Source organism: Sorex fumeus, unplaced genomic scaffold (assembly GCF_029834395.1).
Source record: "Sorex fumeus unplaced genomic scaffold, SorFum_2.1 ptg000002l, whole genome shotgun sequence".
Lineage (NCBI taxonomy): Eukaryota > Metazoa > Chordata > Mammalia > Eulipotyphla > Soricidae > Sorex > Sorex fumeus.
In genome coordinates, this window is record NW_026606059.1 from 98,169 (window position 1) to 115,098 (window position 16,930).

A 16,930-nucleotide genomic window follows, 5' to 3' on the forward strand; every position below is an offset into this window, starting at 1 on the left:
GGTTCTTTACTTTTATACCACAACCCTCCGTCTCCTCCTTGTCTAAGTGATACACTCCCACAGGAGATTGCTTTTGTTTTCACAAAGGCTGGGTTTTTGTTTTCTCTGGTGTGTTCAACTTGGATCAGACACTTCTACTTCTCAGCTTCTTACCATGTTACTTTTCTTGGTTAATGCAAAATTACAGCAGAGAGGCAAGGTAGAGGAAAAAACAGATTTGGAAGCCTGATGAACAAAATAACCAAAGAGTGGGTGAATCAGGTAGCTGATGCACATTCATGTATGAGTATAAAACATTTTAAATGGGGGAGGTTTATATGTATCTTTTTTGTTTGGGGGGCACACCTGGAGGTCCTCAGGGTTTATTCCTGACTTTGTGTTCACAGATAACTCCTGAAGGGGTTCAGGGTACCAAATGAGATACTGGGGATTGAACCACGGTCAGCCAAGAGCAAGGTAAGCAATTTACCTGCTGTAATATCTCTCCAGTCCTGTATGAGTCTTTTTTGGACTGGTGCAGTTGGTATTCTGATTTTGTCCACAATCAGTTTAAGTAAATACACAAGTAAAGGTACTTTCTGAAATGTTCTAAAGATTCCATCAAAAAATTGAACTATGCATTTCCAGGTGAGATGTTGGAGCACTGCTTTCTGTGGTCTGTGAATGTCTCTGGAGCAGAGTGTTTATTACCTGGAGGATTTTGGTAACCAAATGACACTTGAGGAACGTATAATATTCCCTCTCTGAATGATCACACACATACATGACATGTATGCCAAAAGAAAGTTATTGTGATTTTAATAGTATCCAAAACAATAATGCCTAAAATGAAAGAAAAGTTCATTTTATTACAATGGAATTAAACCATGAGTAATCCTTGGTTGGAAATAGTTAAAACTCTCAGAGTATATTGCTTATTCCACTGAAAATCTGTAAAGAAAAAAATTTTAAACTGGTGTCAAAACAACAGCAGCAGGTTCCCCTTGATTTGTCGGGTGGAGTTTTCCCAGTTTCTACTGAGAAGTCCACTGTGGTACTCCCTGGACTCACTAGAGGGGAGTTATGTATGCATAAAGATACTTATGCAAATATATCTTTCTTCTCTTCCAATACTACTTTGCTCATTTTTAGCCTTTATAATACAATTCTAAAGGGTTAATTGTATGGGGTTTTATTCTCAAGCCTCAAATCCTGCTATTTCTATGAAAATAAGGTATATAAACTTAGAAAATGCCATTTGGGGTAGAGAATAAAAGATTTGATGATATTAATGTCAAGAACTAATTGGAAGTAAAAAAGAGCTCTGTTTCAAGTTTTCATTTGGGAAAGGAGAAAAGAGTCCAGGACATAGAAACAGTGATTCAAAAATAAAATGAACACAATGCTTCAGAAATGTACCATTCTCTCTCTCTCTCTCTCTCTCTCTCTCTCTCTCTCTCTCTCTCTCTCTCTCTCTCTCTGTGTGTGTGTGTGTGTGTGGTTGTGTGTGGCTTACCAGAGGTAGTGAAACTAGACGAAAACACATGGTAGGAACTGAGTTTCCCTAGCTTCCAGTTACAATACACTATTGAAATATTTTCCCAGGATCTATAGAGAGGTACAATTTGGTAAAATAAATTGCACAGCAGTTCCACAATCTTTTAAGAATTCATATGTGACCTTAGAAAGCACAGCTCCAACAAGAGGTGTGGGAATTTCCTGACAGTACATTAACTTTCAGTTTACTTTAAGTTTCAGTGGTGGCACCCATGAAGAAGACAGAGGAAAGGGAAGGGAAGGCAGAAGTAAGGTGACATAAAGATAGATCTAAGGAGTTAAGCAGATATTCCAAAGCAAAACTGGTTATTCTACAGAGCACAGAAGGTATAGCTTAGTCCCTTGAGGGGCAGGAAAACTTGTATTCTCCCATTAAGAACTAGTTCTAGTTCCACAAGAAGAAACAAAGCCTATTCCCCAGCAAGCAATGGGGAAGGAAGATAGGCCAATATTACCTCCCCAGCACTGTAACTTCGGAGCCTCTGGAGGTGCTGTCGATGTGTCAGATGATTAGGAAGACGACCATTCTGAAGAGGGATTCGAGGATCAATGAACGTGGTAGCTCGACTGTTGTGGTCCACAAAGAAAGACTATAGAAAAGCCAGTGAAACAAGCATATGAGACAAGATAAAGTCAGTAATATAAGGAAATACTACAGGTCTCGGTCATTAAGTTTATTTCTGCCCCTTCTTTTCACCTATTCAAAACTAGATGGAGTAATGAGGGTCCCAGTGCATTTGTTTGCTCAACAGGAGTCTTGATTCAACACTTTGCACCGTGGAATTATAAAGTAATGATCATAAAACTTTGTTCAACATGAAAAATGAGTAAAACAGGCTTGCTATTCAAGTCTATATTCTCCCTTGAACATGTATCTTGCTTGCCTCTTTTCTTTCTGGACAAGCCTGTGTTCTCTCTTGAATACATACTTCTCCCCTTCTCTGCCCTCACATCTTTCTAAATAAGTTTCAATAAAACTTTCTTTTAAAAAAAACTAAGTAAAATAGAACTTTTAATGGATTAAAATAATATTACAGATTGGTAATATGCATATAATTTTATTTGAAAAATACTATTAATTATATAATTAGCAAGGTTTCACACGCACAAAAAAAACTTTAGGAGAGCTATAAAGACAGTACTGGGGGAAAGAAGCTTATACACTGTAAACCCCAGTTCAGTCCCTGGCACTGGATATAGTCCCCCAAGCACATCTACAAGTGATTCCTGAACACAGAGCCAAGGGTAAGCCCTAAGCACTGACAGGGGTGACCCCTCCCAAAAAAAAACAAGTCCACCCCAAAATGTAGAAAGGAAAAAAAAGTAGAAAGAAGGGTCATTGGCATGTCTTCTTGTTTGTATAGAACTTTTCTCCCTATTTTTGATGGGGTTATTTAATGTTCTGTTGTTAAATTTTGTGAGTACTCTCTATATATCGGACATTGTCTTTTTATCAAAAGTATGCTGTGAAGTATTTTATCCACTCAGGGGAAAGTTTATTTTAGTGTTATTAGTTTTATGTCCTTAAAGAATGTCCTTGGAGTTTTGATAGGGATTAAACTGAATCTGTATAATGTTTTGAATAGGATGGTTATTTTTAGAATGTTAATTTTCCATTTCTTTGTTTTTCTGTGTGTGGGGGTGGGTTATTCTCAGTGAAACTGGGAGTTACTCTGTGCTCTGCACTCATTGGTCATTCCCTGCCGTGCTCTAGGGACCATGCAGTGCCAAGGATCAAACCTGGGCCTCCTGCGTGCACACATGTGCATAACTCATTGAGGTATCTCTGTCCTTTACTTATGATACTATTTTAATAGCAACTTAGGGTTTTCTATGTATGTCATTTGCCTCTCATTGATTCAAAGGTACCCAATTTTTAGCACAATTATGTGTATACAGCTCACGTACAGAAATCAAACATATCATTGTTTATGATTTTATAGCCTACTGACTTATTGTACAGGTTTATTATTTCTATGCAATTTTAGTGGAGTTCAGGGTTTTTCGTATATAGTTTCATATCATCTGCAAAGAGTGAAGGTTCAACTCCTTCTTTTCCCATTTGGATTTCTTTCATTTTTCTTGCCTAATTGTGTGGTTAACACCTCCTCTAATGTGTTGTATAACAGTACTGAGAGTTGACATTCTTCCAGTTTTTCACCACAGAGTTCAGAGCTATGTTGAATATGTTGAGATATTCATACCCATTTTTGAGTTTTTTGTTTTTTTTTAATTTTAGGCACCATGCTTTACAATACTATTAATAGGTTTACTGCATGACACATTCCATCACCATACCCTCCACTAGAGTCTCCATTCCATCTACCATTGCCTCGTCAACCTCCCCACCAATCCTATTTTCCCCATTCCCCATCCCAGTGATACATGCACTACCAAAGACAATTCCCAGTTTCTGTTGACTTTGGATATTTTTTATTTCCCTATTTCTCTATACCCTACGTATGAGATCATTCTGTCTGACAGTCTTATTGAGAGGTTTTACCATAAATGGATGCTGAATCTTGTCAAAAGCTTTCTCTGAATCTATTGACATGATCACACAGCTTTCATCTTTGTTGTTGTTGGTGGTGGTGAAGTGTATTGTGTTAATACATTTACTTATGTTCAAACATATTTGTATCCTTGGAATAAATCCCACTGGTTACAGTGTATTGTTGTGCACTGTTGTAGTGTTAGATTACAGATATTGTTCAGGATTTTTACATCTATATTGATCAGGAATAATAACATATAGTTTTCTTTTTAATGATGGCTCTCTCTACTTTTGGTATCAAGGTAATCTTAGTCTCATAGAAATAGGAAAAATTCAATTATTTTATTGTTCAAAAAATTCCTTCCATTTTCTGAAAGCTCTTGAGAAGGCTAGGTAAGAGGTAGCTTTTTTTTTCTTTTTGGGTCACAGGGGTTACTCCTGGCTCATGCACTCAGGAATCACTCCTGGTGGTGCTCAGGGGACCATATGGGATGCTCGGAATTGAACCTGGGTCAGCCACTTGCAATGCAAATGCCCAACCTGCTGTGCTATCGCTCCAGTCCCCAGAGGTAGCTTTTTAAGGTTGGGAAAAACACACTAGTAAAACCATATGGAACTGGGCTTTTACTTTTTATTACTGTTTTAATTTTGCTGCTTGTTACTGACATGTTCAAGTTTCCTTAGTTCCTCATTTATCATTGTAGGAGAGGTTGAAATTTTTAAAAAATTTCTCTTTTTCTTTCTAGGTTCTACATTTCAGTGGCAAAGAACTGTTGTTCATGGGCTGGAGCGATAGCACAGCGGTAGGGCATTTGCATTGCACGCAGCCAATATAGCCAACCCGAGTTCGATTCCTCCACCCCTCTCGGAGAGCCCGGCAAGCTACCGAGAGTATCTCGCCCACACGGCAGAGCCTGGCAAGCTACCCGTGATGTATTCGATATGCCAAACACAGTAACAAGTCTCACGATGGAGATGTTACTGGGCTCGAGAAAATCGATGAACAATGGGAGGACCCTGGTTCCGTGGTAGACTCATAATGTAGCATGTGTTACAACTTCTCCCCTTCCATTCTCATTCATTTAATTAGGATTTTCTCTATTTTTTCCTAAATGAATCAGGCCAGTAGATTGTTAATCTTGTTTATTCTTTCAAAGAAACATACCTTGTTTTCACTGATCTTTTGTATCATATTTAAAACTTCATTTCCGTATCTTAGCTACTGTACTGAGTGCAGCGATAAATAATCGTCCACATATGTCCTTTTGAGAGGTTGTCTTCATATCCTGATGTAAGAAGCAACTTGCTACGGAAACTTTTTAATGTGCCGGTCAACTTGCCAGATGGGGGTGGAGTGAGAGTTGGGATGGGGAGGGAATCTGGGAACACCACTGGGAGGAAGTTGACACTGATGGAGGGATTACTGTTGAATTATTATATGCCTAAAATGTAACTATCAGGAACTTTGTAAATTATGGCTCTTTAATAACATTTTTTAAAAAAATAAACAAAACCAAAAAAATGAATAAACTTATGACAAAAAAACTTCAATTACATTTTCATGTTCTTTTATTATTTCCTTTCTTCTTTTTATTTGGGATTTAATTTGTTTCTAGTTCCTTAAGAAGTGAGGTAGATAGTTTGAGCATTTTCTTCTTTCCTATAACTGTATTTCCTGTAACTATATTGCCATAAATTTCCCTCAGTATTGCTTTTCCTGTTTTATATGGATATGTGTATAATCTTATTTATTATTTATTTCGATAGGGGGTTGTGCCACTTCTTCGATGCTTAGGTGTTGCTTCTAGAGGTGCCTGAGGGGTCGGTCCTTCTGGTGCTGGGCATTGAATCAGGGTCCACATGCAAAGCAAAATCCTAAGTCTCTTAATTATCTCTCCAGTTGTCTGACATTTTCTAATTGTTGTCATTCTTCTTTGTGTCCAGTCATTTTTTATTTACTATTTGATTTCCTCATTGACTAAATTATTATTCAACAGCATGTTGTTTATTTTCCAAATAATTGAGACGTATTTAATTTTCTATTCATAATTTATTTCTAATACTGTCCTATTGTTATCTAGAAAGATACTTGATATGACATCTTCATGACTTTACTGAAATTTGTTTTGTGCCCCAGAATGTGGACAATGTTTGATGTGCACTGGAGGAGAATATACATTCAGGTTTTCAGGGTGGAAATTACTGTAACTGTCCATGAAGCTCAGTCCTTCCAAATCCTTATTTGACATTATTTCTCTATTGACTTTCTGGCTGGCTGATGTGTCTAATGGTGAGACTGGGTTGTTTAGTCTTCTACTGCTATTGGGACCGGAGCAATAGTACAGTGGTTAGGGTGCTTGCCTTGCAAATGGCTAACCTGACTGGCACAAGAGTAATTACTGAGCCAGATGTAACCCCTGAGAATGTAACCCCTGAGAGTCGCTGGTGTGGCCCCCAAACCAAAAATAAATAAAATCTTTGATACCATTATTTTCCTTTGTGTCTCTTCATGTACACTGGAAGTTGCTTTATGAATTTTGGTGGTCTTTTATTTGATGCATGAATACTTTAAGTAGTAAAATTTTTATTACTGTTTATCCCCATCTCTTTTTTACCTTAATCTAAAATCTATTCTGTCCTCATCTCTGCCTCTCTAATGCTACCATTAGCCTGTTTCCAATCTCTTAATTTAAGTTTATGTTTATCACTGAATTTCAAGTTACTTCTGCAAGTAGCAAGAGGCTGAAACTTTCCCCCCTTGATTAATCAGGTAATAAAAAGAAATTTATAAAAAGGCATAAAAGAAATTATTGCTTATAGGAACTTATTATCCTTTTATTTGGAGGATTTTTTTTCAGTTTTTCTTTGTTTCTTTGATATTCTATTATTTCCCCTCATACTTTGATTTCTATTTTTTGTGTAGTCATCAGCTTCCACCTTAGACCTTCTTATTTGATTTTCTAAGTAGTTTTGTCTTGAAATGATTATGAAGTTTAGATACAGCATTCTAAGTTATATCTCATTTATCATGTAAATTAGTCTTTTTCATTCCTTGTGTCCCCAGATCACTCTTCTTTCTCACACTCATGTTTTTAATGGACTTGTTAGTATTTATGAGTATATTACATTCTTCAACTTTGCTTTGATTTTCACAGAACATTTTGTAATTGAATCTCTAGCTATTTTTAATAAGAAAAAATTTTATCACTTATTTGACTCTAGTTATAGTTTTCTTGGTTGGAGGCATTTACTCAACATTCTGATATATGGTACCCTATAGGCATGCAGAGATTCAGTTGAGAAATCTGCTATTCTTATGCAGGTTCCTTTAAAGTCATTAGTTTTCTATTCCTGAATTTAGCACTTTATCTCTTTGGCTTTTGTAAATTTGTCCTTTCATCTTCTGTTATTGGTTGAAGTTCTATAATTTAAAATACTAATAACGATGGTTTCCCATGGTCATAAATCCAACACCATACCCAACACCAGTATACTAACCTCTTTCCACCAAAAAGCCAGAGTCCTTCCCTTTTAACTCCCCCCAACTTGATTGTGTGGATAACTTCGCCTGTTGTATTGCCTTTACCCCTTTATAGCTACCTTACCATGCATCTTTACATCCTACATATGAAAGAGATCCCTCTATGAGAGCATACGAGCAAGATCTTTTATTCTGACTGATTTCACTCACAATAGCATCTACTTGCATCCATGTTGCAGCAAATTGCATGATTTTGATCTTTCATAGAGCTGCACAGTATTCCACTGTGTATATATATTATATATTATGTATAGATATAATCTATATATCTATCTATATATATCACACAACTCCTTGATCCATTCATCTGTAGTTGGGCATTTGGGATGGCTTCCATATCTTGGCTATCAGGCTAAATGCAGAGGTGAACATAGCATATGTACTTTCAAATTGGGGATAGGTGTCAAGAAGTGGTATTATATGGATAATGGGAGTTCTAATTTATCTTTTTGTAGAGATCTTCATATTGCTTCCCATAGAGGCTATGATCATTGCTATGACTTCCTCCCTTAGTAGAGCTTTTGCTGTATTCCACAGATTTTGGTAGCCATAGATTGTGGTAGCTTGTGTTTCATTCTCATTAGGTTTTTTTAAAATTTATTTTATTTTTTAAATTGAATCACAGTCAGATGCAGTTACAAAGTTTTTCATGATTGGGTTTTAGTAATAAAATGTTCAAAAACCCATCTCTCCACCAGTGTTCATTTCCCACCACCAATGTCCCCAGTTTCCCTCCTGCACCCCCACCCCCAGTGAGAACGGTACATATTGAAAATAGTAAGAAGGGGGTATGGTGTCACCAGCAGGTCAATATGTATCTGTGAGGCGAGTGCATCAGCAGCTTGATGGTGCCTTCAGACTTCCAGATACCCCAAAACTGCTGCCATGCCTTTGGCCAGACCCCAAACACTTGGGGTAAAGTTTACCAAGAAAGTAAATGGCCAAAAGTTAGGTATGTGAGACACACCCACAAACCACTTCCGGCTCAGCTAGATAATGGGAGGTAAGGACTCTCAGGTTCCTGATCGAACTGCTTAATGGCCACGATCCCAGAGACTCAGAGACAAATTTCAGAACTCAGCGGCTTTTGGCAGAGATGCGTCCAATCCCCTCAATGGGTTACCAGCAACAGACCATCCCAGTGGGGAAAGGGTGTTGTCCCTCTGCCTGCTCCCCCTTGGCGGCTCGGTGGCCACCATCTTCCAGAGGCCATGAGACAGCCAGGTTTGGGCCCACAGTGACGAGACACCCAGGGCCTCACAGGATGGGGGTGGAGCCAGCCCTTTCCTCCCCGCCCCAACGAGACCCCAAGTCATCACCCACGAATGGCCTCTCTGGCTCCTGATCAAGATGCTGAATGGCCATGATCCCAGAGACTCAGAAACAAATCTTGAAACCCAGTGGCTTTTGGCAGAAATACGTTCAGTCCCTGCAGTAGGTTACCAGCGCCGGGCCACCCCAGGGATGAAAGGGTGCTGTCCCTCCACCTTCTCCCCCTTGGTGGCCCATTGGCCGCCATCCTCAAGAGGTCATTGGAAGTCAGGATCGAGCCTGCAGTGATAAAACACGCAGGGCTTCACAGGATGGGGGTGGAGCAGACCCTTTCCTCCTCATCCCAATAAGACCCCGAGTTGCCTCCCATGAAGGGCCTTTCTGGCTCCTGATCAAGCTGCTTAACGGCCATGATCCCAGAGACTCAGAAATAAATCTTGGAACCCAGCAGGTTTTGGCAGAAATCCCTCCTGATTTGTTAAAATTTTGGAATTCCAAAATCGTGAGGCCACTACTGTGACCACGCAACATTGTATGTTATTCATAACCAGCAATAGAAAACAAATTGTCTACTGTTGCCTTTTCGGCAGATCTGAGTTTGGGGTAAAACCCCAAATAATAATGATGATGGGCTTGGTGTCAAAATATTGAATGTAATCAAAGTAGAGAGTAATGTGGAAATCATCTGCCCCACAGGTAGGGGGAGGGTGTATGTGGGATTAGGGGTATACTGGAGGTTTTGTTGGTAGAAAATGGGCACTGGTGAAGGGACGGGTGTTTCATTGTATGACTGAGACTTAAACCTGAAAGCTTTATAACTGCTCTCACAGTGATTCAATAAATAAAATTATAAAAAACAAAAAAGAAAGTAAGGTTGAGTTCATGCCCAATTCAATCAGCCTAATCAATGGCTGAATAAATAGCAATACTCCTGCATAAAAAAATATAGTAAGTAAAATCTATGTTGGTTGGGATGTGGTAAAAAATGAACTCATCAACTGCTGATGAGAGTGTTGTCTGGTACAACCCCAGTGGAAAACAGAATGGAAAGGTCCTCAGTAAACAAATATTGAACTGCCATATGACCCAGCAATTTCACTTTTGGCCATCTACCCCAGGAGTTAATTCATTCAAAAGACACACCATTATTCATTGCTGGACTTAGTAAAATACCTAAGATATGGAACCAACAAAGGAGTCCAATGACAGATGAATGGATTATGAAGATATGGTATATATACACAGTGGAATATTCTGAAGCTGCAAGAATGATAAAATAATGCAATTTGCTACAATATGGTGGAAATGGAAGATATGATGAGCGAAGTTAGCCAGAAGAATGACAAAACACAGGATGATCTCACTTATCTCTGAAATATAGTACTGGATGAGAAAATGTAGTTAAAGGGGGATGTTTATATCACTCTTGACCCCAGTGTTTAGAAAGGAGATGGACAGAGAAGGAAATAAACCAAGTGGGAAAGAAGAGAACAAGAAGTAATGGAGTAACAGGCATCAGAGCTTCAGTTATACCCGTGATATGAGTTAGGGGTATAGTCATATATCCAAAACATAGATTCAACAGAACTAAAAACATGAGATCTAAGAAGCAACCATGGAAACTTGTAAGTTGCCTGTCAAGTTGAAAGGTGCAGGCGGAGTTGGAGTTGGTTTACGGAACGAATCTGGGAACACTGGTGGAGGGAAGTTGACATGGTGGAGGGATTGGAGTTGAATAATTGTATGCCTAAAACACAACTACCAGTAACTTTGTAATGGCCTATCTCATGGTGATTCAACTAAAAAAATTAAGAAAAAATTTCTATTGTAGCGAAAGGATATTTAATTTTGTCAAAGGCTTTCTCTGCATCAATTGATATGATATGATTTTTACCTTTCCTTTTATTAATGTGGTATATCTATTAATTATTTGCATATGTTGAAGCATCCTTGCATCCCCGGAATGAATCTCACTTGATCAGGGTGTATATTTTTTGTGATACATTGCTGAATTTGGTTAGCTAAGATTTTGTTACGGATTTTTGCATTGATATTCATCAGGGAGATTGGTCTGAAATTTTCTTTTCTGGAAGTGTTTCTGTCTGCTTTAGGTATTCGTGTAATGTTAATTTCATAGAAGGTGTTAGGAAGAATTCCTGTATTTTTAATACTTTGGAAGAGCTTAAGGAGTATAGATATTAAATCTTTGAAGGTTTGATAGAACTCACCAGTGAACCCATCTAGACTGGGATTTTTGCTCTTGGGAAGATTCTTAATCTCTGTTTCAATTTCCTTACTTGCAATTGGTCTGTTTAAACTTTCTATTTCCTCCTCATTCAGCTTTGGGAGTTTACATGACCTAAGAATCTTACTTATAGGTTCTCCAGGTTTAAGATCATAAAGTTGCTCTTAGTAACCTCTAATTACATTTTGAATTTTGGAGAAATCTGTTGTAATTTTCCCCCTTTCATCTCTTATCCAATTTATTTGAATATTTTCTGTTTTTCCTCGTGAGTACAGCTAAATTTCTTTATTTTAATAACTGCTCCTGAGTTCATTAATTCTTTGAATTGCTTTCTTGACTCTATATTGTTATGTCCTATAAATAAGTGCTATTTTAACAAAATATTTTCCATAACTCAAAATTTTACTTTTAAAATACTGCTTACTTTGCTATCAAATTGATGGAATAAAAACACATTTTCCAGGGTCAGGGCAATAGTACAGTGGGTAGAGGATTTGCCTAGTATGCAGCCGACCCAGGTCTGATCTCCACCATCCCATATGGTCCCCTGAGCGCTGCCAAGAGTAATTCCCTGAGTTCTGAGCCAAGAGTAACCCCTGAACATCACTGGGTGTGACCCAAAGGGACCAAAAAAAAAAAAAGAAAAGAAAACCCCCAGTTTCCTTTATAACTGCTTTACTTTCATTTCCTTTCATATATAATCTTTTGTTTTTCTTAAGACAACATGTTATTTACCTAAAAATTTAGAACTTTATTACTTCATTATTTTGCCCTTAATTAATACAAAGTTATTCAAGATTTGTACTCTCAATTTCATGGTCTTAATACAAATCACTGTTTTTTCCTGTACTATTTTCACATTATTTTAATTTTTATTCCTTTATTTTTTAACTAAATTATTTTTTCGGTGTAATTTTCATAGAATGAATCTGTTACAAATGGGAGACTGGTGTTTTTTGGGGGGGTATACAGATTTATTCTATTACTGAATACTACTTTAATTGTTGGCATTGACTCTACTTTTGTTATCTTGTTATTATTTCTATTTTTTCTATTTCTTTGTGTATTTTTTTACATAAAGATCTGAATACTTACTTCTCTCTGTAATATTTTCTATATCTTTTAATCTGTCAACAGGCATTTATGTTGTTTCCATATCTTTTAGAGAAATCTTTTAGAGAATTTTTTTCTAATTCTTTTTGATTTATACCCAGAGGTGGTCTTGTTAAATTTGTAGTCATTTAGTTTTATTAATGTCTGCTTCCTCTTAGTTTGTTTTTTGTTTGTAGTTTCTTACTCTTGCTCAATCAGTCAAATGTTCTTCTGCCAATTTTTGATAGCTTTTAAAAATTTCTTTTATGAAAACATTATACTATGCAATGTGCTTTTTTTCTTTCAAAATAAAGTTTTGCTTTTTTTATCCTCTTGTAGAGCTCCAGGGACCCTTTCTATCCATTCCTTATAGACCCTGCCTATCTCATGCCTGAATAATCAGGTCCCACTCATCCTCCAACATCCCTGAAAAACAGTCATCTTCAAAAATGCCTTGGAGACCCTTGAGGCTTACACATGATCTATGGGTTGGGTGGAAGGCTGTGCGTCCTCCTTCCTCAGATATTCAAGACAAGAAATTGTCAGAAACTATTTTGATCCTTTTCACAATCCTCCAGAAATGCCATGGATCTCAGAGTTCCTGCCACTGTCCCCATCTGTGGGGATTACTATATGTTGAAAGACACCAAACAACTGAGCCACAGACCTCTCTTTCCTACCAAACTACATACTAAGAGCATAAGTTACTATTTCTGAATGTGTTTACATAATGCCAGAGGTGGACTGGTTGTAGTGTAGGACAAAATGAACAAGCAATCTGGAATTTTCTCTAGCTACCTATGAAGACTGTTTCAGCACAGTGATGGTATTCTAAACTCTGTTACCACTTGGCTCATGTTCTTTTCTGATTAGAGGGTTGATTCTGTTGGATGTTAGACATCTGTCCAAGATGTCTTTCTAGTGCTATTCCCACAATCAGTGGACTTTAATAATGAGTATTCTCTTGTGTTGCTCGGTGCTTGTATTTTTTTTGTGTGTGTAGTGACACTTCCTGCAGCACTAAGAACAGAGGATATGACTATTCTGCCATACTACCATGGTATCCCATATTAACTTTTTTCTACTTTACATTTATTTGCTCATAAAATAATGAAGAATGCAAACTTATTTTTTCAGTCATATGATAAGCAAAGTAAGGCTCAGAGAGGTGAAACACATGTTTAGAATTAGATGGGTCAGTCCTCCATGCATGTCCTCTTATGTTTTTCCTTCTATCCTGCAGCCAATGGACTGTGATGAAACAGTCATTTTTAAGTCTACTGTCCCCTCATCATTCCAGTATACAGCAAACAGCAGAAATTTTGGCTGCCAACTGTAAATCTCAGTATACATTCAGTTAAATGGAAAATAAAGAGACCATTATAAATGTTTTCGTGGTAGTTACACAGCTAGTCTGTATCATAACTCAAAGCAGAACTCAAGTCTTCTCATCACATTCATACTTTCTTGTATAACATCTCATTTAAAAATCATGAGAGAAAAATTCTTGCCAGAAATTCTACAACAAGAGCTTCAAAATGGCTAAAGCTCATGAAAACTCATGATGAAGCAAGAGGTTTGATCAGAGTGCATCATTCACATAAGCACTACCTTTCTGACCATAGATTCAGAGTTACCTTGGCTTCTTGGTGAAGCAATGAATGCTTCTAAGGCATTGCTGGGAAGGGCTAGTTTCGGTTAGATTCACACAAAGATCAAATCCAAGACAGTAACATTACACAGGACCAACGTGTTCCATCCCTATTTGTCAGACTGTTTTAAAGTAAAGTCATACATGGACAGTATCATGCTAAGTGGAATGAGTCAGAAAGAGAGAGACAGATATAGTAGGACTGCACTCATTTGTGGAGTATAAAACAATATAACATGAGGTTTACACCTAAGGATAGTAGATACATGGGACAGGAAAACGCCTCCATAGCTGGAAGACTGCCTCATGAGCAAAGGGGAGAAGGCAGCTGGAATAGAGAAGGGATCTCTAAGAAAATGATAGCTTGAGGAACTGGTTGGGATGGGAAATGTGTGCTGAAAGTAGATAATGGAACAAACATGATAACCTCTAAGTATCTGCATTGCAAACCATAATGCCCAAAAATAGAGAAAGAGTATGGGGAATACTGTCTGCCATGGAGGAAGGGGGAGGATGGGAAAGGGAGGGTATACTGGAGATATTGGTGGTGGGGAATGTGCACTGGTGGAGGGATGGGTGTTTGATCATTGTGTGATTGTAACCCAAACATGAAAGCTTATAACTATCTCACAGTGATTCAGTAAAATTTTTTTAAAAATTGAAAAAAAATAAAGTGAAGTCATATTAGAAAAACCATAACAACCAATTTTATAATGTTATTCTCATTTAACTTAAAATTTCACCCCTTGAAAGTTTGTTGTCTTAGGAGTCAAAACAATTGCAAAAATCATTGAATAGTATCTGGTGTCAAGTACAAATCTAAATTTTTTTTGAAGGGGCACATCTGGTAGTGCTCAGGGTTTACTCCTGGCTTTGTACTCAGGGTCTCTCTCTTGATGGTGCTTGGGGAACCATATATATGCTACAGATGAAGCCAGGATTGGCCTCAGGCAAGGTAAGTGCCCTAACCTTTATACTAACTCTCCAGTCCCAAATCTAAATTTTAAAAGTTCTCAATTGGGTTATCACTCAAGAATATGTAAAAAAGATCAAAATTTATGCTTATAATTGGCATCAGTGATCAGAAGACAGAGATGCAGCTAAACATCCTAAGATACGTAGGACTGAAATTCTGGTTCAGATAGTTACTGATTCCCTACACATGGTGGTTAATAGCAAATCCCTGATGCACAATTTTCTTCTGCCCATAAGCCTCCCTCCACACACTCTCTCAGAAATTTTCCTTAGGGTAAGAAAAGACCCACATAACACTCACCTTTCCCTGCTGGTCTGTTTTGATTTCCCAGCCCCGGGGCAATTCCAGTCTTGTATCTGCAAACATATTGATGAAATTCACCAAGTCCCGGTTGTGCTGGTAGCGTTCAAAATTGCGTGCGTCTCGCCGAACTTTTAGAACCATGTGCTTTAAGCAGGTGCTACTGGTGAAGACGCGGTAGGCACTCTGAGATCACATCAGAGCCGATTGAGGATGGAGGCAGGAAAACACAGGTCAAGTATACTTTGAACACGACACAATGTGATTGCTACCCAGCACTCTACTTTGAACCCTAAGATGGAGTCCTCAAAGCAGTGATATTGGTCAAGTTGTAAACATGTATGTGCACACACACTTATTCCCAATATTCTCTCCCAGAGGCTTGGCAGTGTTGGACACTGCTGCCCTCTTGGTGCATCTCAAAGGCTCCTCTCCCTCTGCAGGTATCATGCTCTCTGAATCTCTGGAAATTCTCTGAGGATCCCAGCTGTATTCTCTGCCCTTGATTGGCTTCTTTATTAATTTAGGCTTCTTGATGATGTCAGTTTGGACTTCAAGGGTTATTCCAGTAAATCATACATAATGACTTCTGAATGTAAAGCAGGCCATGTGACAACTTTAAGGTACCAAGGAAATGGGACTGGTACTAGTGCATATGTGGAGAACAGATAAGACTTCTTACAGCCAGAGCAGGCTAGCAGAGTGGCTCTTGCCTGCCCAGGACAGAGTGTATAATACCAGAGTCCATGTGCCTTAGAGACTTACCCTTGCACTACTTGGGCAACTACTACGCATTCAACCAACTGAATGTCCCATAGACTTCTTAAATAGACCTGGATGAATATAGCTCTCCTTTTCCACTGGTCAAAGTTCCATAATCTGATCAAACTGTTGTCCATAGAGTCAACATCTAATTCAGGGGCTCAAACAGAAAAGTTCCAAACTTCCTTGAGGCCTCATCTCCCATCTTCCTCCATCACAGTGGTTCCAAGCTCCCTGGATTCCACATAGCAACTACTGAACCACTCTTTTCCATGCTCTCAGTCACTTCCCAAGCCAGCCACAATAATTTCTCAGAAGGCTCTCCGTGTCTCTTTCATAATTTTGCCAAAGAAAATGTCCCATCAAATTCTTGGGTCACATAATCTAAACTCCTAAGAATGTTGCTTGTTCCTGCTATTTACTGGGTTCCTTTCTATGATTTTTCAGTTTTTTTTCTAGCTCTTCTTCACACCTCAGCCTGACACCACACTTCAGGTACCCCAGACTCAATCCCACACCCCTAAACGCTGTATCCTTTCTGCATCTGTCTAAAACGTCCTCCCTGACCATCTTCAAACATCAGGCATAAGTGATCAATCCTTCCCACAGGACTACTACCTAGTACTCTAGCCCATGTTCCAAAAGTCTTGTGTTTTCCCTGAAGTCAAACCCTGTCCTCCTTTAATTTATTTGTTCAGAACAAACATTTTCTTCGCTTCAGAAAGTGGACTAAATAATGAAAGAGTTAATGGAATTGTTAGATCATGTTACCACTTTCCTGAAAATACAGAGAGAGGAAGATATGTAACCTACATAAAAATCACAACAACTTAGATATGGCATCTAAAAATGAAGCATACTAAAATAAAATCTGGGTATTTATCTAAGATAAACCTATTTATTTAATAAGGTGATTTTATAACATGACTGATGCTATAGGGAATCTGTCTTGTTTCTTTAATAGAATAATAGAAATAATGATAATAATAATAGAAATAATAATAATAGAAAGGTGTATTTTTCTAAAACAGAACTTTCCTTGACAGTTAAATATTTGAGCC

The 16,930-nt window shown here is 38.0% G+C and overlaps 1 protein-coding gene across 1 annotated transcript in view; it reads right to left on the minus strand.

Moving 5' to 3' along the window:
* Positions 1-16,930, minus strand: part of HECW1 (HECT, C2 and WW domain containing E3 ubiquitin protein ligase 1) — a 310,169-nt gene that overhangs the window by 67,772 nt on the left and 225,467 nt on the right. Inside the window, exons 18-19 of the mRNA XM_056112411.1 lie at positions 15,108-15,293; positions 1,992-2,126 (exon numbers count right to left, since the gene is read on the minus strand). Coding sequence (XP_055968386.1) covers positions 1,992-2,126; positions 15,108-15,293 — 321 coding nt within the window. The remainder of the gene's footprint in view (positions 1-1,991; positions 2,127-15,107; positions 15,294-16,930) is intronic.